This window comes from Gopherus flavomarginatus, chromosome 18 (genome assembly GCF_025201925.1).
Source record: "Gopherus flavomarginatus isolate rGopFla2 chromosome 18, rGopFla2.mat.asm, whole genome shotgun sequence".
Taxonomy (NCBI): Eukaryota; Metazoa; Chordata; order Testudines; family Testudinidae; genus Gopherus; species Gopherus flavomarginatus.
In genome coordinates this window covers 23,055,721-23,077,699 of record NC_066634.1, presented here as the reverse complement: position 1 = coordinate 23,077,699, position 21,979 = coordinate 23,055,721, and the positions used below count along the sequence as shown (strand labels likewise).

Sequence of the window (21,979 nt, the reverse complement as noted above, 5' to 3'; positions counted from 1 at the left end):
GCTGGGGTCCGGTCACAAGTCCAGGCCTGTCCATTCGAGGGGGGAGGGATCCAGGCAGAGGGGCCCCCCTGCCATGGGTGCTGGCCCCCCATGCCCTCCCCCTATCTTGGAGCCTCCTGCAACCTGCCCATCCCCCACCTTGGTCCCTCCCAATGCTTCCCCCCGGCCCCCCCCATCCCCCCATGCCACCCCGGGGCCCCCATCCCCTCACTGACCCCCCTGCACCCCCATCCCCCCTACCTTGGGTGCTGGGGTGCGTCCAGGTGGCCGTGGCCGTGATGCGCAGGGGGCAGCCGTTAAAGACCTTCTTGAAGAGGGATCCATCCTGGGGGGACGAGCAGCGACAGGGGTTGAGTGGCTCCAGGCCCTGCCCCCCCGCCCCACAACTCCCAGGCGGTGCATGGTCAGGAGCCGGAGCCGAGCTGGAGCCGGGGGTACAGAGAGCCCAAGAGGTGCACACCGGGCAGCGGGGCCCATCCCTTACCGAGGGCGGTGCTGGGGAGGATCTCACCTGTCTTCGTTTCTTCTCTGTCTTGGGGGGTAGGACGGGGGGCTCCTCGCTCCGGGGTCCGGGCCACAGGGTGGGATCTGGGGATGGGGCGAGGATCAAAGGGCGCCTGTGTCGCTCTGGCCTGGCTCTCCGAGCCCCCAGACCCAAACACCCGCCCCATGGAGAGGTGCCCCGAGGGCTGCACTCACCCTCAGTGACTCCTGTGCCCCACTGGGGGGCTCAGACCCTCACCCTGGCCTGGGAACCCCTCACTCCCGATCTGCAGCCCCCTCCCCCCATTGCCCCTCACTCCTGACCCGCAGCCCCCTGCTAGCCCAGCCCTGAGCTCCCCCACCCCTGCCCTGCCAGTGCCCCTCACTCCTGATCTGCAGCCCCCTCCCCCCATTGCCCCTCACTCCTGACCCGCAGCCCCCTGCTAGCCCTGCCCTGAGCTCCCCCACCCCTGCCCTGCCAGTGCCCCTCACTCCCGATCTGCAGCCCCCTCCCCCCATTGCCCCTCACTCCTGACCCGCAGCCCCCTCCCCCATTGCCCCTCACTCCTGACCCGCAGCCCCCTGCTAGCCCAGCCCTGAGCTCCCCCACCCCTGCCCTGCCAATGCCCCTCACTCCTGACCTGCAGCCCCCCAGCTCTCCTGACACCCCCTCACTCCCGACCCATAGCTCCCCCCCATCACTCCCCACTCCAGACCTGCAGCTCCCCAGCAGAAGCTCTGTCCATCCCCCCCGACTCACCTGAGCTGGCCGAGAGGTGGGAGCGGCGGGGCTCGGTGTGCTGGGTGGGGTGTGGGGTCCGGCTCCCCACGGGCCCGCTGGAGCACCGCACCAGGGAGACCGGGGTGCTGGGGCGCTGCAGGAGCTGCCCCCCGGGCTGGGGCCGCGTCTCCTCGGGGGGCATCTCGTCGGACCGGCTCCGGAACTTGGGCTGCAGATGGGGGAGGGGGCATCAGACGGAGACCGTGGGGGGGGGGGCCTGGGGGAGCACCATGGAGTGGGGTTGTGACGTTATGAGTCTGATCTAATATCTCATTGACAGGTGACAGGGCCAGAAAGAGTTAATTACCTCCCAGACTAACCTGGCCCATGGCTGAACTTTAGAGACTGGTTAGGAAGAGCTGTAAATGAGCAGAGCTTTGAAATGCAAGTCTGCAGTGTTAGAGGTAGAAGGGGAGGTGTTTGCTCAGGTCTTGGGATGTCTGTTGCTATAACTTTGATTCAAAGATCAAAAAAGGAATATTAACATTTAGGAAGATACTTGAGTGAAATAGTGTTATTGTCTATGTCTCTCTGTGAAGGTTGTGGTAACCTGCATCTGAACTGTTACTGGATAAATTACCCTGTGCTGATTGCCAGGATGTTTGGGAGAAGGAGTTAAGCCGATTGTTTTCTCAGGCCAAAAGGCTGCTGGAAATGTATAAAAACCCTGGGACACAATCCTGCTTCATCTCAGATCTGCTTTGGGTTTCAAGAGGGGGAAACCTTAAGCCATAAGGATTGAGATCCCCAGTCACTGACTGGAGCCACCCTGAATATGGACACTGGACTGTAACCTATGGACTATTTCTAAAAGGACTTTTGGTAACTACAAGCTCATCTCTGCTCTGTATCTGGACCTCAAGAACTGAATTCAAGTCTGTCTGTCTAGTGATCTTTTAACCAACACTCTCGCTCTTTTCTTTTATAATACATTTTAGCTTAGTTAATAAGAATTAGCTAATAGTGTGTATTTTGGGTGAAAGCTAAGTTATAATTGGACCTGGGTATGTGGCTGATATTTGGGATTGGAAGAACCTTCTCTTTATATGATGAGATAAGATTTTCAGTAATCAGTATCATGTCTGACATGTGTGTCTGGACGGAGGCCTGAGGCTGGGCACTTTAAGGGAACTCTGTTGTTTGGACTCTGAGTAACCAGTGAGGTGCTACAGAAGCTGGTCTGCGCTGGCTGGTGAACTAAGTATTGGAATATCCACCCGTGTTTGGGGTTTGTCTGCCCCATTTTGTTTGCAGTTCACCCTAATTGAGTGACCTCAGCTGGCGCCCACAGGCAGCACCGTCACAGGGGGATACCAGGCTGGCTGGGTGGGTGGATCTGATGGAGGGGGCTACGGGCTGCTTGGGGGGTGGGTGTGATGGGGGGCTATGGGCTGGCTGGCTGGGTGGATCTGATGGAGGGGGCTACAGGCTGCTTGGGGGGTGGGTGTGATGGGGGGCTACGGGCTGGCTGGGTGGGTGGGTGGATGTGATGGGGGCGGGTGACACATGGCCAGAAAGGGTTAAACATCCTGCAGAATAAATAACCGTCACAAGAGACGCGTTTGTGTTTTTGTGTATTTACACATGTAGGAGTCGGGCTGACGATGTGACCACCTGTCCCTGGCTAGGCTGGATTCTGATCACTCAGTGCTCACAAGAGCATCCTGGCGTTTAAATGAATTGTAAACAGGGGCTATCTCAGTATCCAGCTCTCCCTGAAATGTTCTGTGAATGGCGGAGAAACAAGCAAATGGCCAAATGTTAATTAAGGACCAGTGACGGACCTCCTTCCAAGTCAGCCGGATTGTCCCCGAGGCAATCCCAGCTTGTCCAAGGGCATGAAATTGTATAACGGATCCTTGGGTCCTGATTCTGTCACCTCGGATCTGCTTGGGCTTCATCAGGGGACATTTGAGTTGCAAGACGGAGGTCCCAGTTACGCTGGTACTGCCCTGAATGTGAGATTTGGACATTGACCTGGGAACTCTTCCTGAACGAACTCTTTGCGGCAACGCGCTCAGCATCTCTGCAGCGCAATGGACTGAACTCGTCCGTAGGGACATTGATCCTTTAACCAGACTCACTTTGTGTTGGTTTTTAATGAAGTTTAGTTTCGTTAAGAAGAATTGGCTGCAGCGTGGAACTGGGTAAATCTGGAATATTCAGCAACCTGGGAGGGGATGTGCCCGATCCCTTGGGATTGGCAGAACCTTTTCTTTTATATGGTGAATAAGATTTTCCCATAAATCATCATATTTGACGTGGGTACCTGGATGGAGGCCTGAGGCTGCGTCGCTTTGAGGGGACTGCGTGGTCTGCACTGCCCAGTAACCAGGGAGGTAATCAAGAAGCTACAGGCTGGCTGGGGGTGGATCTGATGGGGGGGCTATGGGCTGGCTAGGGGCTGGCTTGGGGGGGGGCTAGGGGCTGGCTGGGCCCATGGGTCTGACGGGCACCGGGCTGGGGGGCGGGTCTGACAGGGGAGACTCAACAAGCTCGCCATTGCTTCAGCCCTGGTATATCCTATGCAGCCTCCCCCCTCAGCGCCCCCCAGTGGGCACTCACCTTGGGGGGCAGTGGGGGTGGCACGTCAGCGTCGGCTGGCAGCATGGGCCTGGGGGCAGAGCACAGCAGTCAGTACGGGTCCCCCTGGGAACGCCCCCATGGCAGCCCAGACCATCGACCCGAGGCTGCCCCCCACGCCTAGCACAGGGAGCCCTCAGATCCCCAGCCCCCCGGGGACTCTGGGCCTCATGCCCTGGCCAGGAGCCCACTGTGCTGGGGGCCCAGGCCCCCCCTGCCAGGGTCCTCCGCACCCTCCTAGGACCCCCCCAGAACTGGGCATGACCCCCGGGTCTCCCACTACTCACATGCCCCAGCCCCCCATGGCCTGGCCCAGCTCACGTCTCTGGCGGTGGCTCGTGGGGCATCGGGCAGTGCCAGCCCGGGGGCACTCGGCCCAGGCTATACGCTGCTCTGTGAACCAGGACAGGCAACAGAGCCCCCCAGCCCCACCCTCCAGTGCCTGATGCCGGGTGTGAGGGCACGTACCTGGCTGGGTCACAGCTGCTGGGGCTGCACAGCAGGACCGAGGGGGAAAGAGAGAGATCATGAGCCACTGACCTGACCCCACGTGGATCCCAGGGGTGGGGCAAAGCCGCCGGCTGCAGGGGAGATGGGGGGCACGGCAGGGCCACAGGGGGGCAAGGGCAATGGGGGGACAGGGCAGAGCAGACGCCTGTGGGGGGGCAGACGCCCAACCCCATGGCTGCCAAGGCGACGCGGGGTGCAGCCCAGGCTAGGATGGTTCTGTTCTCCAAAAGGCTGCCAGGAAGAATGGTGGAATCCATCTCAAACCTGATGCTTTTCTGTTTAGAAGGAGGGGTGGGGACCCAGAGGGACGGAAGATCCCTGCCTGGTCCCAAAGCTTTACAAGGGGGTGGGGCAGAACAAAGGGGGCGGCCAGTCATGAGAAAACCCCTAATTACCATCGAGCGGGAACAAACAAGGGCTGTCCCGGGGGAAGGGATGGGCCCAGGCTAGAGAGGCGTCTAGTCTGTGAAAGCAGCTGACTGGAGCGTCGCTGAGGGTGAGATTTACCTGAATTCAGTTTCTTAATGTATCAGGCTGAGACTCACGTGTTTTGTTTTACTTCACTCGGTGACTGGCTTTGTTCTATCTGGTGTTCCTTGGAACCACTTTTCACACGTAGTGAAATCACTTTTCTTTATTAGTTAACCCAGAGTAAGTGATTAACACCCGGGGCAGCGAACAGCTGGGCATAGCTCTCGATCAGGGTTATAGAGGGCGGACAATGTATGAGTTTACCCCGTATAAGCAAATGGATCCCTTTGGGGTTTGGCTCCCACTGGGAGCTGGGTGTCTGGGTGCTGGAGACAGGTAACCTGCTGAGTTTAGCCTGCAGCTTTGGGGGCGAGGACCAGACCTGGGTCTGTGCTGCAGCAGGCTGGCGTCTGGGGCTCAACCAGGCAGGGTGCTGGAGTCCCAGGCTGGCAGGGGAAACGGGCTCAGGGGTAATCTCAGCACGTCAGGTGACAGTCCCAAGGGGGTCTCTGTGACCAAATCCATCACAGTTCTGTCCTCCCAAAAGCCTTGGGGGGGTCCCCATGCCGTGACCAAGCTGAGCCCCCTTGGGGGGGAAGGGTCCCTGCAGCTGGACGAGCCCTGGTGGTGGGGGAGGCACCTACATGTCCACGTCGTCGTAGTCGTTGTCTGAGTCCGACATGTTGACCCTGCGAAGGAGCCGGAGCCGGAGTCTGAGTCTGGCCAACGACTGGCGCCAGGACAGGCCCCAGGGCCAGCTGGAGCAGCAGCCTGGAAGGGGATCCTGGACCAGCCTGGCCCATCTCCTCTCTCCCCCCCAAAACAGGACCCCTGGGCCGGCCCATCTCCCCCCTCCCCCAGCGGGGCCCCTGGGCCGGCCCATCTCCCCCCTCCCCCAGCGGGGCCCCTGGGCCCGTCTGTCCCCCTCCTCCCGTCTACGGAGCCGTCCCTTCTTACCCCCCGCCCTGCAGCAAGGTTCCCTTGGTCCGACACCCCGCGCCCGGCGAGGCCCCTGGGCTGGCTCACCCCACCCCCCAGGGCCCGGGGCAGTTACCTGGCACGGCCCGTGGAGCTGAGGTCTAGGCAGATCTCCTGGGCGTGGGGAGACGGGAGAGGCAGGGTGAGGCCAGGATTCATGCCAGCCCGGCCCCCCAGCAGATGCATCCCCCTGCCCACGCCGGGCCATTCAGCTCAGACCCTGGGCACCCTGCCCCGAGAGCCAGGTTCCCAGCCGTGCCCCGCACCGGGGGTGGGGGGGAAAGTGGGGCTGCCGGGGGGACCATGGTGGGTGGGAGAGGCTGCGACGGACGCCCTGGCAGAGGTGCCAGGGAATGGAGCTTTCCCCGGAGCACCCGCTGGAGGGGCTGGCGCATGGGGGGCCGGGGACACGGGCAGCACCTACCACGTGGCACGCGGGCGTCGGCTCCTTCCTCTGGGTCCTGATCTTGATGGGCTGCACTGGAACGAGAGGCGGCTGAGACCGGACGCATGGCGCCAGCTCGTGACACCGAACCACAGGCCTGTGGGTGAGCAGGGGCGGCTCCCAGCATCCAGCTCCCCCCCCCATGCGCCTGCCAGCAGGACCGGAGGGACCCCACGCCGCTGGGGAGGGCATGGTGGGGTCCTGGAGCAAGGCGGGGAGATGTGGAGGTTCCTCCAGAGGGGCGGGGAAGGGGTCCCAGCAAGGGGAACACACGGGGGGGCTCAGGAGGAGGGGCACAGTGGGGGAAAGGGTACATGGGAGGGGAAGGGCAGGGGCCCGTAGAGAGAGGGACACAGCGGGATTCCCAGACGAGGGTGGGGTACAGCAGGGGGAACATGTGGGGGACACAGTGGGGTCTGGGTGGGGGGGTGCATGGCAGAGGTGTCAGCAGGAGGGGTTTTGCAGGGGAAAGGGGCACGGCGGGGGTCCTGGCGGGGGGGAAGGGGCACAGCAGGGGTCCCAGCTGGGGGGGAGGGGCACAGCGGGACTCCCAGCTGGGGGGGGGCACAGCGAGGGTCCCAGTGAGGGGAGGGGCACAGCAGGGGTCCCAGTGAGGGGAGGGGCACGGCAGGGGTCCGAGCTGGTGAGGAGGGACACAGCAGGGATCCAGGCGGGGGGGGAAGGGGCACGGCAGGGGTCCCAGTAAGGGGAAGGGCACAGCAGGGGTCCCGGCGGGGGGGAAGGGGCACAGCGGGGGCCCAGTGAGGGGAGGGGCACGGCAGGGGTCCCGGCTGGGGGCGAGGGGCACAGCGGGGGTCCCGGCGGGGGGCGAGGGGCACAGCGGGGGTCCCGGCGGGGCAGGGAGGGGCACAGCGGGGGTCCCAGCTGGTGAGGAGGACACAGCGGGGGTCCTGTGGGGGGGGAAGGGGCACAGCAGGGTCCCAGCTGGTGAGGAGGGACACAGTGGGGGTCCCGGCGGGGGGCGAGGGGCACAGCAGGGGTCCCAGCTGGTGAGGAGGGACACAGTGGGGGTCCCGGTGGGGGGGGAAGGGGCACAGCAGGGGTCCCAGCTGGTGAGGAGGACACAGCGGGGGTCCCGGTGGGGGGGGAAGGGGCACAGCAGGGGTCCCAGCTGGTGAGGAGGGACACAGTGGGGGTCCCGGTGGGGGGGGAAGGGGCACAGCGGGGGTCCCAGCTGGTGAGGAGGACACAGCGGGGGTCCCGGCGGGGGGCGAGGTGCACAGCGGGGGTCCCGGCGGGGGGCGAGGGGCACAGCGGGGGTCCCGGCGGGGCGGGGAGGGGCACAGCGGGGGTCCCGGCTGGTGAGGAGGGACACAGCGGGGGTCCCGGCGGGGCAGGGAGGGGCACAGCGGGGGTCCCGGCGGGCGGGGAGGGGCACAGCGGGGGTCCCAGCTGGTGAGGAGGACACAGCGGGGGTCCCGGCGGAGGGCGAGGGGCACAGCGGGGGTCCCAGATGGTGAGGAGGACACAGCGGGGTCCCAGCTGGTGAGGAGGGACACAGCGGGGGTCTCGGTGGGGGGCGAGGGGCACAGCGGGGGTCCCGGCGGGGGGGGAAGGGGCACAGCGGGGGTCCCAGCTGGTGAGGAGGACACAGCGGGGTCCCGGCGGGGGGGGGGAAGGGGCACGGCAGGGGTCCCAGTAAGGGGAGGGGCACAGCGGGGGTCCCGGCGGGGGGGGAAGGGGCACGGCAGGGGTCCCAGTAAGGGGAGGGGCACAGCGGGGGTCCCGGCGGGGGGACGTACGGTTGATGTCGGAGTTGCTGCGCTCGGCCGGGGCGTGCCGGTGCGTGGAGTGGATCCGCTGGGGCACCGGGGGTGGCAGCTGGGAAGACAGGGTGGGGTTAAGTGGGGGGGTCCCACCAGCACGGCCCCCCTCGGTCTGTGAGCATGGCGGGGACAGGCCGCAGGGGCAGGGCCAGCTGGGAGCCGTGGGTCCCCCCCCAGCCCCCAGCCCGTCTCACCTCGGCCTCGTCCTCCTCCGGCTCGCAGCAGCGCGGCAGCTTGTCTGGGTTTCGCAGCTTCTCCAGCAGCTCCTGCGTCAGGCTCCGGCTCAGGCCAGGCTGGGCCACAAACTGGTGCTGGGGAGGGAGGAACGGGGGCAGGTTGGGGGGCAGCCGACTTTCACCGCCCCCCGGGGGACCGGCTGGGCCCACCAGGATGGGCAACCCCCTGGGCACGGCCTGCCCCCGCCCGCGCCCTACTCACACTCAGCATCTTGGCAGCGCTCGGCCGCTTCTTGGGGTTCTTGGTCAGTGTCACCTTCACGAAGTTGTGGAAGGCCGGAGTCCTGGGGGGACACAACCGGGAAGCCGAGAGCCTTGGCAGGGAGGCCAGGCCCAGGGACGAGGCCACCCCCACCTTTACAGAGGGGAAACTGAGGCACAGAGAAGGGACCCAGCCTGACTCAGGTCACACAGCAAAGCCGTGGCAGAGCCAGAGAGAGAACCCAGGAGTCCTGGCTCGCACACCACACCCACTCTAACCAGTAGACCACACTCTCTTCCCAGAGCTAGGCTAGAACCCAGACATCCTGGCTCCCAGCTTTCCCTGCAACCCACCAAGCCCCAGCAGAACCAGATCCCAGGACCCCGGAACCGGGATCGGCCCGGCAGCTCCCACTCTTGGCGGGGGGCTGCTCCTCCCTGGCTCTAATCAGCTCCCACCCCTCCCCGGGGGATCCCCCCAACTCCGGCTACTGGGGGTCACAAAGGGGCTCGGGTCTGTCCTGTAACCAGCGCCACTCACCACTTTGGCTTGTCTTTTAGCTTCGGCGGCTGGTAGCCGCTCTTGGACATCAGGAACAGCACCCTGCAGGGACACAAGGGGGCGCCGGACCCAGGCGCAGGGGGTGGGGTTCATTAACCGGCGGGACTCCCTGCTGCAGGGCGGGGGCCGGCCATTCGCGGGTCAGGAAGGGCGAGGGGGGTGCTGCAGGCTGCAAGGGGTGGGAGAGGCAGCCAGCGTTGGAGCCGGGAGGCCGGGTAGATGGGCCTGTTCCAATGCGCTGAGGCCCCGGGTGGATCAGGGACGGGAGGTGGATCAGGGACGGACAGATGGACGCAGTGTGCCCTTTTCCCCCACCCACGCCCCAGAAGCTCCACTCCAGGCTGGTTTCTAGCTCGGATTCGGCTCCCGCGCCCCCCCAGCTGGGGCCCTGCGGGCGGGGAGAGCCCTGGGCGGGGGCAGGATCCAGATGCCGCATGAAAGGGCAGCCTGTGGGCACCGTGCCACGTGGGGCACCGAGTGATTATCGCGCTCTGATCTTATCTGGGCTTCCTAGACACCTCCCCAGCCTCCGTGCAGAGTGAGGGGGAAACCGCGTGGCCGCCTGACTCTGCGGGGCGGGGGCCGGCTCGCTCCCTCCAGCAGCCTCCTGGCTTCACCCTGTGGAAGCCCAACTCCCGGCGAGAACTGGCCGCCTGGACTCCTGGGTCCCTCAGCTCTGCCCAGTCGCCGTGCCAGCCGCCCCGCTCTGCCCCCCCCAGCTGCCAGTCCCTCCCTGCGCCCCGCAGCCATCGCAGACCCTGTGTGATGCCCTGGGAGCTGGTCCCGGGGGGCAGGTTCGGACTGGGGAAGGGGGGGGCTCCCTCATGGCAGGCCCCGCCCCTTGGCACTCACCGCAGGGGGTGGACGTCGAACATGGGGGGCTGCAGCTCAGCCAGCTCCACCGCCGTGATGCCCACGGACCAGATGTCGCACAGCTCATTGTAGCCGCCTTTCAGCTCCACCGCCGCCACCTCGGGCGCCATCCTGGCACGGGGGGAGAGCGCGGGGAAGGGGTGGAGGTGGGCAGGCTGGCTGGGGGGCGCTGCCCCTGGCGAGGCCGGGGGGAGGGTCTGGGGATGGGCAGCCTGATGGAGGCACTGGGGGCCAGGGGACATTTCTATCGTGTCCTCCCCCTTAGCCCAGAGTCGCCCCTGAAACCGGCCCTGGCGGCTGCTCTCAGGCCGGCCCAGCGTGCACACGGACAGCGCCAGACAGGCTTTGTGGCCCCACACACACAACTGGGACACACACAACATGCCCCCCGACACACACACACCTGGGACATACACAGCGTGCCCCCCCCCACACACCTGGGACACACACAGCATGCCCCAACACACACACCTGGGACATACACAGCGTGCCCCCCCTCCACACACACACCTGGGACATACACAGCGTGCCCCCCCACACACACCTGGGACACACACAGCGTGCCCCCCCACCCACACACACCTGGGACACACACAGAGTGCCCTCCCACAAACACACACCTGGGACACACACAGCGTGCCCCCACACACACCTGGGACACACACAGAGTGCCCTCCCACAAACACACACCTGGGACACACACAGCGTGCCCCCCACACACACCTGGGACACACACAGCATGCCCCCCCACACACACACACCTGGGACACACACAGCGTGCCCCCCCACCCACACACACCTGGGACACACACAGAGTGCCCTCCCACAAACACACACCTGGGACACACACAGCGTGCCCCCCACAGACACGTGGGACACACACAGCATGCCCCCACACACACACACCTGGGACACACACAGCGTCCCCCCACACACATACACACCTGGGACACACACAGCGTGCCCCCACACACACCTGGGACACACACAGAGTGCCCTCCCACAAACACACACCTGGGACACACACAGCGTGCCCCCCACACACACCTGGGACACACACAGCATGCCCCCCCCGCACACACACACCTGGGACACACACAGCGTGCCCCCCCACCCACACACACCTGGGACACACACAGAGTGCCCTCCCACAAACACACACCTGGGACAGACACAGCGTGCCCCCCACAGACACGTGGGACACACACAGCATGCCCCCCCACACACACACCTGGGACACACACAGCGTGCCCCCACACACATACACACCTGGGACACACACAGCGTGCCCCCCACACACATCTGAGACACACACAGTGTGTCCCTGCACACACACAGACACAGCTGGGACACACACAGCATGCCCCCCCCACACATAGACACCTGGGACACTCACACAGTGTGCTCCCCCCCACACACACACTGTGCCCCACCCACCCACCTACAGCTGGGACAGACACACCATGCCCTCCACACACATCTGGGACACACTCTCTGTGGCCCCCCCCAACACACACACCTGGGACACACACCCTGTGGCCCCCCCAACACACACACCTGGGACATACACTCTGTGGCCCCGCACACACATCTGGGACACCACACACTGTGCCCCCCTCACACACACCTGGGACACACACCTTGTGACCCCCTGTGACGAACTGGGAAAGTTCTTAATGTTTTCTCTGAATACTGTGTTGGTGCCTCAGTGTCCCCATGGCAGTTCTTAAGTATCTGGCAGAGCAAAGGGCCAGTGCACCTAAATGCCTGGCACTCTGTCTCCTAGCAACTGATGGCCTGGGCCCCTCCTCTGCAAAGGTGCCAACTGAAGGTGTTGGAGACAAAGGGATCAGGTGATCTCCTGGCCCGGGAAAGGGGCTGAGCAGAGAGGAGGGGCTGGGAGGGGTGGTTAGTCTGGAGCTGGCTGAGGGCAGAGGTGGGGGGTCTGGTTCACTGCCCCCTAGAATGGACCCGGCCGAGGGGTCCGGTTCGCTGTACCTACAAGCTCTGTTTTAGAGCCTGTTCCTGTCATCGAATAAACCTCTGTGTTACTGGCTGGCTGAGAGTCACGTCTGACTGCAAAGTGGGGGTGCAGGACCCTGTGGCCCCCCCAGGACCCCGCTGGGACGACTCGCTGTGGGAAGCGCACGGAGGGGCAGAGGATGCTGAATGCTCCAAGGAGAGACCCAGGAGGTGAAGCCGTGTGAGCCTCTTGCCCTGAACAAGTCTGCTCCAAGGGAGAGGAGGCTCCCCAAAGTCCTGCCTGGCTTGGTGGGGAGCAGTTCCAGAGCATCGCCCGGGGACTCCGTAACACCCCACACAAACACACACACCTGGGACACACACGGACACACACCCCTGGGAGACACACCATGCCCCCCACACACACCTGGGACACACATGGACACACACACCTGGGACACACACTGTGCCCCCCCCCACACACATCTGGGACACAAACCGCGCCTCCACACACACACGTGGGACACACACGGGGATGCACACCTGGGACACACACCATGCCCCCATACACACACACACACACACACCTGGGACACAAACGGACACACATCCCTGGGAGACACACCGTGCCCCCTCACCCTCCCACACCTGGAACACACACAGATACACACACCTGGGACACATACCGTGCCCCCCCCCAAACCTGGGACACACACCATGCCTCCTCCCACACACACACACACACCTGGGACACACATGGACACACACACCTGGGAGACACACTACTCCACCCACACCCACACACACACACACACCTGGGACACACATGGACACACACCCCGGGAGACACACCGTGCCCCCACACACACACACCTGGCACACACACCGACACACACACCTGGGACACACACCATGTTCCCCCCCACATCTGGGACACACACGGGGATGCACACCTGGGACACACACCATGCCCCCCCACACACACCTGGGACACATACGGACACACATCCCTGGGAGACACACTGTGTCCCCTCACCCACCTACACCTGGAACACACACGGATATACATACCTGGGACACATACCGTGCCCACACACACACAAACCTGGGACACACACCATGCCTCCTCCCACACACACACACACCTGGCACACACACGGACACACACACCTGGGAGACACACCACGCCACCCACACACACACACACACACACACACACACACACACACACCTGGGACACACACGGACACACACCCCTGGGAGACACACCGTGCCCCCCACACACACCTGGCACACACACCGACACACACACCTGGGACAGACACTGTGCCCCCCCACACACCTGGGACACACATGGACACACACACCTGGGACACACACTGTGCCCCCCCACACACGTGGGACACACACGGACACACATACCTGGGACACACACTGTGCCCCCCCACACACCTGGGACACACATGAACACACACACCTGGGACACACACTGTGCCCCCCCACACACCTGGGACACACACCATGCCCCCACACACACACACCTGGGACACACACGGACACACATACCTGGGACACACACTGTGCCCCCCCCACACCTGGGACACACATGAACACACACCTGGGACACACACTGTGCCCCCCCCCGGACAATCCTCCGGCAGACACATGCAGGCCGGAGATCGGCTCCTGGGTGGCGCCGTGAGCCCCTTCCCCCCCCCCAAGCAGGCCAGGGCTGAGCCGAGCCGCACGCACGCCCGCCCCGCGGGTACCAGTAGGGGGTGCCGATGAAGGACATCCTGCGGGCGAAGGTGGCGCTGATCTGGGCCGAGATCCCAAAATCCGCTGGGGGGAGGAAAGGAAAAGCTTCGTTTGGCCTCAGGTGGATATTGGACACTGCTCCCCCACAGCCCCTGCTCCCATCAGCCTGTCCCAGCGCACCCCCCAGACACCCCCAGGACCCTCAGCCCCATACCGCAGTGCAACCCACCTGCATCCCCCCAACTGCCCCTAACCATGCCCCATAGATTTCCCACCTGCCCCACAGCCACACTCCAGAGGCCTCCCTCCCTGGGGAAGAGCCGGTAGGGCCAAGCTGGGACCATCACTCACCAAGTTTCACTTCTCCGTTGTCATTGATGAGGATGTTGGCTCCCTGTGGGGGAAGGAACAGAGAAGGCTGAAGGGGGCTGGGGCCGTGGGGCAGGGGAAGGTCCCCAGGGGCTGCAGAAATGGTTTAACCCCCTTGGAGGAGGCAGGTTCGGCGCTGACTCCGTCAGACTTGCCCAGGCTGCGATTTCCACGGGGGCCGGCCACCGTTATGTCACTGAACCCCGCCGTGGGGCAAATCACAGCCAGACCCAGCTGAGTGCTGGGAACACGCTATCGCCACACACCTCAGCCCTGTTGACATGCTAACATGCTACAGCCACATGCCCCGGCCCCAGTGATGTGCAGTAACACGCTATCGCCACACGCCCCGGCCCTGTTGATATGCTAACATGTTACAGCCACACGCCTCAGCCCCAGTGACATGCAGTAACACGCTACGGCCACATGCCCCAGCCCCGGAGACATGTAACATGCTACAGCCACACGCACCAGCCCCGGTGACATGTGGTAACATGCTACAGCCACATGCCCCAGCCCCGGAGACATGCTAACCTGTTACAGCCACACGCCTCAGCCCCAGTGACATGCAGTAACACGCTACGGCCACATGCCCCAGCCCCGGAGACATGCTAACATGCTACAGCCACATGCCCCAGCCCCAGTGACATGTGGTAACATGCTACGGCCACATGCCCCAGCCCCGGAGACACGTGGTAACACGCTACGACCTACATTATCAGTATATTGGTTTTAATCCAGGCTCCTGGGGGTGCTGAAGGGACAGAATTTGAGCAATCCTAGGTCCTGTCTCTAGCCGATGCTCTTTTTCACGCCCGTCTTGGCAGCGTGGGAGTCTGCCAGTTGCTTGATCTATTTCACTTTCTGTTTATAGTCAGTTTCACTCTGGGCTCAGCCCTCCCTGCTGTGTGTGTGTGTGGGGGGTCCCCATGAATAACCCAGAAGGGCTCCAGTTTCCTATTTATTCGGTTTGAGAGCCTCAGGCCCCAGCCCCCAGCTTGAAACGCTGGGCGTAGGCTAAGTCTCATAGACTCATAGACTTTAAGGTCAGAAGGGACCAATGTGATCATCTAGTCTGACCTCCTGCACAAAGCAGGCCACAGAACCCCACCCATCCCACATCCCTGCAGCCCGGTCCCCCAGCCTGGTGGATTTTCCCCCGTGGGAGGTCTGGCTCTCCCAGGCCAGGCGGCGGGACAAGCCATACTCTAGATCCCCAAGGAAAGGGCTGCCCAGAGCCGCCCCAGCCCACGCTCGGCTCCTTCTCTTGGTATCGCCAAGCGGGCCCCTGCATCTCTGCCACTTCACCACAGCAGCCCTGGCATCTACCTCCCTCGCCAGCCAGCCAGCCTCCTTCCAGCCACAGTCTGCCGACTCGCTCCCCACCTGCCTGCTCTCTCCGCCACTGCCGCGCTGGAAAGCTCGGCTCTCTCGCCAACAGCCGCCGGTCCAGTACAAGGCGCTGACTGCCCAGCTGTGCCTCTCTCGTACCCTGGGACTGACGGCTACCCCAGCACTGCATCAGCTATCGACCTCCCCCCAGTCCATCCTTCCGGCCACGGACCCAGCCAGGCCTCCTCCGGCCCCTCCCAGAGACAGGGAGCCAGCCCCAGCCCATCGGCCCCCAGCCTGACCTCCTCACCTTGATGTCTCTGTGTATCTTGCCTTGGATGTGAAGATAAGACAGACCCTAAAAACACAAATGAGAATGGGGTGTTTAGCTCCAGGGGGTTTAGCCCGGCCTGAGCGGCCCCTGCCCAGTCTCCATTCGGTCACCGTTGTTAGAGGGTTAAAGCCAGGGTTAATGGTCAAATGCCAGTGGGGGCCACTCCCTGGGAAGGCCTCTGAGATGCCCCCCGGAGAGCTGAGCTGCCCCAGTTGGAGGCCAGCGTGAGGGGGCTTCCCACACTCACCTGCAATGTTTCTCTGCAGACATAGGCGATTTGCTGCTCTGACAGGGGGCCGGTGACTGTAATGGAAAATGGATGTGGTTTATTATTAGGTGTCGTATGGTAGTGCCCCACTAAAGCCCATCATCACACTGGATGCTGCCTGGACCTCACCCAAGATTGGGGCTCCGTCGCGCCGGGCGCCGCCCAGAGCCCACTCAAGATCGGGGCCCCGTCGCGCTGGGCGCTGCCCAGACCCCACCTGAGATTGGGGCCCTGTCACGCCGGGCACCACCCAGACCCCACCTGAGACTGGGGCCCCATCGTGCTGGGTGCTGCCCAGACCCCACCTGAGATCGGGGCCCCGTAGTGCTGGGCGCCGCCCAGACCCCACCCAAGATCAAGGCCCTGTCACGCCGGGCGCTGCCCAAACCCCACCTGAGATTGGGGCCCCGTCGTGCTGGGCGCTGCCCAGTCCCTGCCCAAGATCAGGGCCCCATCATGCCGGGCGCCGCCCAGACCCCACCCGAGATCGGGGCCCCATCGTGCCGGGCACCACCCAGACCCTGCCCAAGATCAGGGCCCCATCGTGCCGGGCACCGCCCAGACACTATCCAAGATCAGGGCCCCATCGAGCCGGGCGCCGCCCAGGCCCTGCCCGAGATTGGGGGCTCATCGCGCCGGGCGCTGCACAGACCATGGCGTTGCCCCTCCCACCAGGCACAGCAGCAATCTTAGCTGCTTTTGGTTCTGCATTTTGGAGCAGCTGGTGACCCCAGCACAGGAGGCTGCTGCTGCTCCGAGCCAGCAGCGCAGGGCTCACTTCCTTTTCCACATGGCCCAGAGCACAAGCCGCAGGCTTTGAGAGCAGCCATTCACCTGAGAGCACAGGCAGGGTTCAGGGGTTAGAGCAAAGGGATGGACGTTAGGGAGGCAGGACTGGTGGCCCGTCCCTGGCTCTGGGAGGGGAGTGGGGTCTAATGGGTTAGACCTGAGGGGCTGGGAGTCAGGACTCCTGGGTTCTATTCCTAAGTCTGCCATGACTCACTGTGGGAGCTGGGTAAGACCTGTCCCATTTCTGTGCCTCAGTTTCCCCCAGGGGTAATTGTACTGTTCTAGCCAGCAGGACGCTGGCAGGGCGCAGATGGGCTATTGACGGGAATGGGGCTTCCTGTGGCCTGGCTGGCAGGAGCCTGGCGAGCACGGGATGAGGCTTCGGTGCCCCGTTCTCCCACCAGCGCTGTGCTGGGGGCGCATGGGGAGCAGTTTGCTGGTTCCATGAGGGTGCAGCGCGGTGCCCGCCCGGTGCCACCTTACCATGGTAAATGTCCTGCAGAGATCCGGCCCCACAGAACTCCATGCAGATCCACAGCTTGTTCAACCTAGCGGGCCACAGAGACAGAGGGTTAATGGAGCAGGCCCTGGGGTGCGGGAGGGGAGCGGGGCAGGGCCATCGTGTCCTGGGCCAAGGGGCTCCCGCAACCCTCCACAGGCCCTGGGGGTGGGGACTATGCACCTGCCCCAGGACCCACCTGGCGGCTCCAGAGGCAGGAAGGACAGAAAAGGAGGGGAAGCCGTGGGGGGGCTCCAGATGGGGAGAGGGAGTGAGAGCGGGAGGGGAGAGGGAGCCAGGATAGATGGAGGAGGGGAAGCTGTGGGGGGCAGTGGGGAGAGATGGGGAAGCCAGGGGGGCAGTGGGGAGAGATGGGGGAGGGAAAGCCAGGGGGGCAGTGGGGAGAGATGGGGCAGCTAGGGGGCAGTGGAGAGAGATGAGGAAGCCAGGGGGGCAGTGGGGAGAGATGAGGAAGCCAGGGGGGCAGTGGGGAGAGATGGGGCAGCTAAGGGGCAGTGGGGAGAGATGAGGAAGCCAGGGGGGCAGTGGGGAGAGATGGGGCAGCTGGGGGGGCAGTGGGGAGAGATGGGGAAGCCAGGGGGCAGTGGAGAGAGATGGGGCAGCTGGGGGGGCAGTAGGGAGAGATGGGGAAGTGGGGGGGGCAGTGGGGAGAGATGGGGCAGGCTCTCTCACCGTATGTAGCTCCCGTAATAGGCCACGATATTATGGTGCTTGCAGGTCTTCACGATGAGGATCTCCTGCTGGATCGCGGCGCAGTCGTCGTCTGGGGAGTGACAGCAGCTGTTAGCACCTGGAGTGCGGCACTAGGGGGCGCTGTGCTGTGGGGAGTGGGGCGGGGGGCTTGGCAGGGGGCGCTGGGCTGGGGGGGCGGGGGGCTCAGCAGGGGGCGCTGGGCTGGGGGCTCGGCAGGGGGCACCAGGCTGGGGGGAGCAGGGTTGGGGGGCTTGGCAGGGGGTGCCGGGCTGGGGGGAGCAGGTGGGGGCTCAGTGGGGGGTGCTGGGCTGAGGGGAGCTGGCCGAGGGCTCAATAGAGGGCACTGGGCTGCCAGGAGTGGGACAGAGGCTCGGCAGGGGGTGCTGGGCTGGGGGGAGCGGGGCGGGGGGCTCGGCAGGGGGTGCTGGGCTGCAGGGGGCTGGGTGCTCGGCGGGGGGCGCCGGGCTGGGGGGAGCAGGGTTGTGGGGCTTGGCAGGGGGTGCCGGGCTGGGGGGAGCAGGTGGGGGCTCAGTGGGGGGTGCTGGGCTGAGGGGAGCTGGCCGAGGGCTCAATAGAGGGCACTGGGCTGCCAGGAGTGGGGCAGAGGCTCGGCAGGGGGCACTGGGCTGGGGGGAGCGGGGCAGGGAGGGCTCGGCGGGGGGCACCGGGCAGGGGGGAGTGGGGCTCAGCGGAGTGGGGGGACTCAGCATGGGGAGCGGGGTGGGGGGCTGGGCAAGGGGGCTCAGTGGGGGGCGCCGGGCTGGGGGGACTCGGTGGGGGGGCTGGGCAGGGGGCATCGGGTGGGGGAGCTCGGCAGAGGGTGCCGGGGGGCTCAGAGGGGGGCACAGGGCTGGGAGGGGCTCGGTGGGGGGGCTCAGCAGGGGGGCACTGGGCTGGGGGCGCACCGGGTGGGGGCTCGGCGTGGGGGGCTCGTCCCTGGCAGTCCATGCTGACCCCAATGCCTAATGGACCTGGGCTGGCGGAGATGCCCTGATTGAGCCTCCCCCCCACCCATGATCCCCAGCAATCCCCCTCCCCCGCAGCCCCAGGGGGCGTTGAAGCTCCCGTGCCCCCCAAGGTCCTGCGGAAGGGGGTGCTCGCCCCAGATGCACAGGCTGCCCCCTGGGGGCAGAGGGGAGCACAGGCTCTAGCCCAGGCCCCCCTCGCGCCCCGCGCTGGGGAGCCAGTGTGACAGCCGCGGGGGGGCGGGGGGAGGAAGCCGGGAAGGATGTTGCTGGCTGCTGTTACGGTAACTCGCCTGCCAGCAGCCCCCTTCCCGCCAGCTGCAGCTGCTGCCTGCCAGGAGCTCCCATCGGGGCGGTACCCAGGGGGCTGGGCTCGGTGTGGGGCATCCATGAGCGCTGGCCCCAACAGCTCCCTGATCCTGGCCTTGCCAAGGGGGCGTTCGCCCCCCTCCCTGCCATGGGGTATTCGGGGTGCAGGCCCTCAGGCCTGTGCCAGTCCCTGGCCCCAAGGGGGCAGAACATCCGCCCCCTGCCACCAGGAGCAGCCTTGGGGCAGCTCAGCCGCTACTGAACTCTCAGGGCCAGAGGACGGATCTGCGCTCAGGAGACCAGAGAGAGACACACAGACAGGCTGGGATCTCGGGGGCAGCCAGACGAGGCTCCAGTGGGTCAGACAGACAGCCGAGGCTCTAGGGCAGGGGTTGGCAGCCTTTCAGCAGCGCTGTGCTGAGTCCATTGATTCACTCTGGTCTAAGGTTTCACTTGCCAGTGATCCGTGAACGGTTTTAGAAGGTCTCTTTCTACAAGGCTATAATATAGAACTAAACTATTGTTGTACGTAAAGTAAATAAGGGTTTTTAAATGCTTAAGAAACTTCATTTAAAATTAAATTAAAATGCAGAGCCCCCTGGACCGGTGGCCAGGACCCGGGCAGTGTGAGTGCCACTGAAAACCAGCTCTCGTGTCGCCTTCAGCATGTGTGCCATAGGTTGACTATCCCTGATCTAGGGAGTCAGACAGACAGATAGACAGACGAGGCCCTGGGGGGACAGACAGACGAGGCTCTGGGGGTCAGACAGACAGACAGACGAGACCCTAGGGGGACAGACAGACAGGCGAGGCCCTAGGGGGACAGACGGATGAGGCCTAGGGGGTCAGACAGATGAGGCTTTAGGGGGTCAGACAGACAGACAAGGCACTGGGGCGACAGACGAGGCTCTAGGGGATCAGACAGACAGACAGACGAGGTCCTAGGGGGACAGACAGACAAGGCTCCAGGGGGTCAGACAGACAGGCGAGGCCCTAGGGGGACAGATGGATGAGGCCTAGGGGGTCAGACAGACGAGGCTCTAGGGGATCAGACAGACAGACAGACGAGGCCCTACGGGGACAGACAGACGGGGCTCCAGGGGGTCAGACAGACAGGTGAGGCCCTAGGGGGACAGACGGATGAGGACTAGGGGGTCAGACAGACGGGGCTCCAGGGGGTCAGACAGACAGGCGAGGCCCTAGGGGGACAGATGGATGAGGCCTAGGGGGTCAGACAGACGAGGCTCTAGGGGATCAGACAGACAGACAGACGAGGCCCTACGGGGACAGACAGACGGGGCTCCAGGGGGTCAGACAGACAGGTGAGGCCCTAGGGGGACAGACGGATGAGGACTAGGGGGTCAGACAGACGGGGCTCCAGGGGGTCAGACGGACAGGCGAGGCCCTAGGGGGACAGACGGATGAGGCCTAGGGGTCAGACAGACAGACAGACAGACGAGGCCCTAGGGAGTCAGACAGATGAGGCTCTAGGGGGTCAGACAGACGAGGCTCCAGGGTGTGAGTCAGACAGACAGACAGACGAGGCCCTAGTGGGTCAAACACACAGACAAGGCTCTAAGAGGTCAGGCACACAGAGGGACGAGGCCCTAGGGGGTCAGACAGATGAGGCTCCGGGAGGTCAGACAGATCTCTGGTTACACCCGTCCCGGACAGCGGTCAGCTGGGGACCCTCTCCAGCAGGGGAACCCGCCATCCCTCACCTGACTCCATCTTCACAATCTTTATGGCAGCCAGCTCGCCGGTGCCTTTGTTCTTCGCCTGCAGCAACACAAGGAGAGAACAATCAAGGGGAAAACGCCCATCACAACGGGGATCTGCCTGGCCGGTGGAGGGTCCTGAACTGTCGTGCTGTGCGGCTGTTAACCAGCCTCTGCGCCCGACCCCAGAGGCAGCTGCAACTCAGCGCTGGGCGAGGGGTCCCTGCATAACCAGCTCCTGTGTCCCACCCAAGAGGTGGCTGCATCCCAGCACTGGGTGAGCTGCTCGCTATGTATAAGGTGTGTAACTGTTTAGCGCTTGGGGATCCTTTTGAAGGAGCGGCACTATAGAGACAGTAGATACCACGCATGCCCGAGAATAACCCTACAGCTTAACCCTACCGTAATGCACCTAATAGCAGAAAAAATGTACAGCACCTAGCGCTATGTAGTCCTTGTCCATGGCTGAGGTTCCTAGGTGCTACCATCATATGCAATGTACAGCCTTAACTCTGCCCTTTGGGTACTTGCAATACAACGCAGACTCTGTGGCTGAAGCCCTGGGCTGGGACCCAGGAGATCTAGGTTCTGTTCCTGGCTCTGCCACGGACTCCCTGCAGAAGCTGGGGCAGGTCACATCATTGTGGTGTGCCTCAGTTTCCCCCATCTGTGACATGGGGATGATCATCTTCCCCTGGCTCCCAGGGGTGGGGGAAAGGTGTTTGTGCAGCATCCTGACACCATGGGGATGGGGGCCGTAGGATGCGCCTTCCCATAAATCCACACCATAGTGGCTGGTGCCAGGGAGCACAACAGCCTACCCCTGATGCCCTCCCCTAGCTCATGCAGGGGGGTTGTACTTACGGTCCGGGGGTCCCTCCCCACCACCGACTCTGCTATGTCAGTAAGACAAGCACGAGCTATTTCTCGAATACAACCACCTATTCCCCGCCCCCCCAACAGCCACAGAGAACGTGTGCATCCAATTTAATCTAGGAGGGAACTACGGGCAGGACTCCTGGGTTCCCAGGAATCAGAGGGGTCTAGTGGTT

The 21,979-nt window shown here is 64.0% G+C and overlaps 1 protein-coding gene and 2 long non-coding RNA genes across 3 annotated transcripts in view; all 3 read right to left on the bottom strand.

The window, feature by feature from the left end:
• MAP4K1 (mitogen-activated protein kinase kinase kinase kinase 1) overlaps window positions 1-21,979 on the bottom strand; it is a 39,773-nt gene that overhangs the window by 8,343 nt on the left and 9,451 nt on the right. Inside the window, exons 2-21 of the mRNA XM_050928711.1 lie at window positions 20,931-20,988; window positions 17,915-18,005; window positions 17,206-17,270; window positions 15,913-15,968; window positions 15,642-15,689; window positions 13,982-14,024; window positions 13,642-13,714; window positions 9,890-10,021; window positions 9,017-9,079; window positions 8,477-8,558; window positions 8,233-8,349; window positions 8,015-8,093; window positions 6,231-6,286; window positions 5,883-5,920; window positions 5,473-5,517; window positions 4,753-4,847; window positions 4,316-4,339; window positions 3,830-3,878; window positions 1,244-1,433; window positions 241-325 (exon numbers count right to left, since the gene is read on the bottom strand). Of these exons, the coding sequence (XP_050784668.1) occupies window positions 241-325; window positions 1,244-1,433; window positions 3,830-3,878; window positions 4,316-4,339; window positions 4,753-4,847; window positions 5,473-5,517; window positions 5,883-5,920; window positions 6,231-6,286; window positions 8,015-8,093; window positions 8,233-8,349; window positions 8,477-8,558; window positions 9,017-9,079; window positions 9,890-10,021; window positions 13,642-13,714; window positions 13,982-14,024; window positions 15,642-15,689; window positions 15,913-15,968; window positions 17,206-17,270; window positions 17,915-18,005; window positions 20,931-20,988 (1,489 nt within the window). The remainder of the gene's footprint in view (window positions 1-240; window positions 326-1,243; window positions 1,434-3,829; window positions 3,879-4,315; window positions 4,340-4,752; window positions 4,848-5,472; window positions 5,518-5,882; window positions 5,921-6,230; window positions 6,287-8,014; window positions 8,094-8,232; window positions 8,350-8,476; window positions 8,559-9,016; window positions 9,080-9,889; window positions 10,022-13,641; window positions 13,715-13,981; window positions 14,025-15,641; window positions 15,690-15,912; window positions 15,969-17,205; window positions 17,271-17,914; window positions 18,006-20,930; window positions 20,989-21,979) is intronic.
• LOC127037190 (uncharacterized) lies at window positions 10,409-10,692 on the bottom strand. Its single transcript, XR_007770306.1, has 3 exons — window positions 10,599-10,692; window positions 10,491-10,530; window positions 10,409-10,454 (listed from the first exon to the last, which is right to left on the bottom strand). It is a non-coding gene; the product is annotated as an uncharacterized LOC127037190 (long non-coding RNA).
• LOC127037179 (uncharacterized) lies at window positions 12,357-13,479 on the bottom strand. Its single transcript, XR_007770293.1, has 3 exons — window positions 13,414-13,479; window positions 12,944-13,349; window positions 12,357-12,545 (listed from the first exon to the last, which is right to left on the bottom strand). It is a non-coding gene; the product is annotated as an uncharacterized LOC127037179 (long non-coding RNA).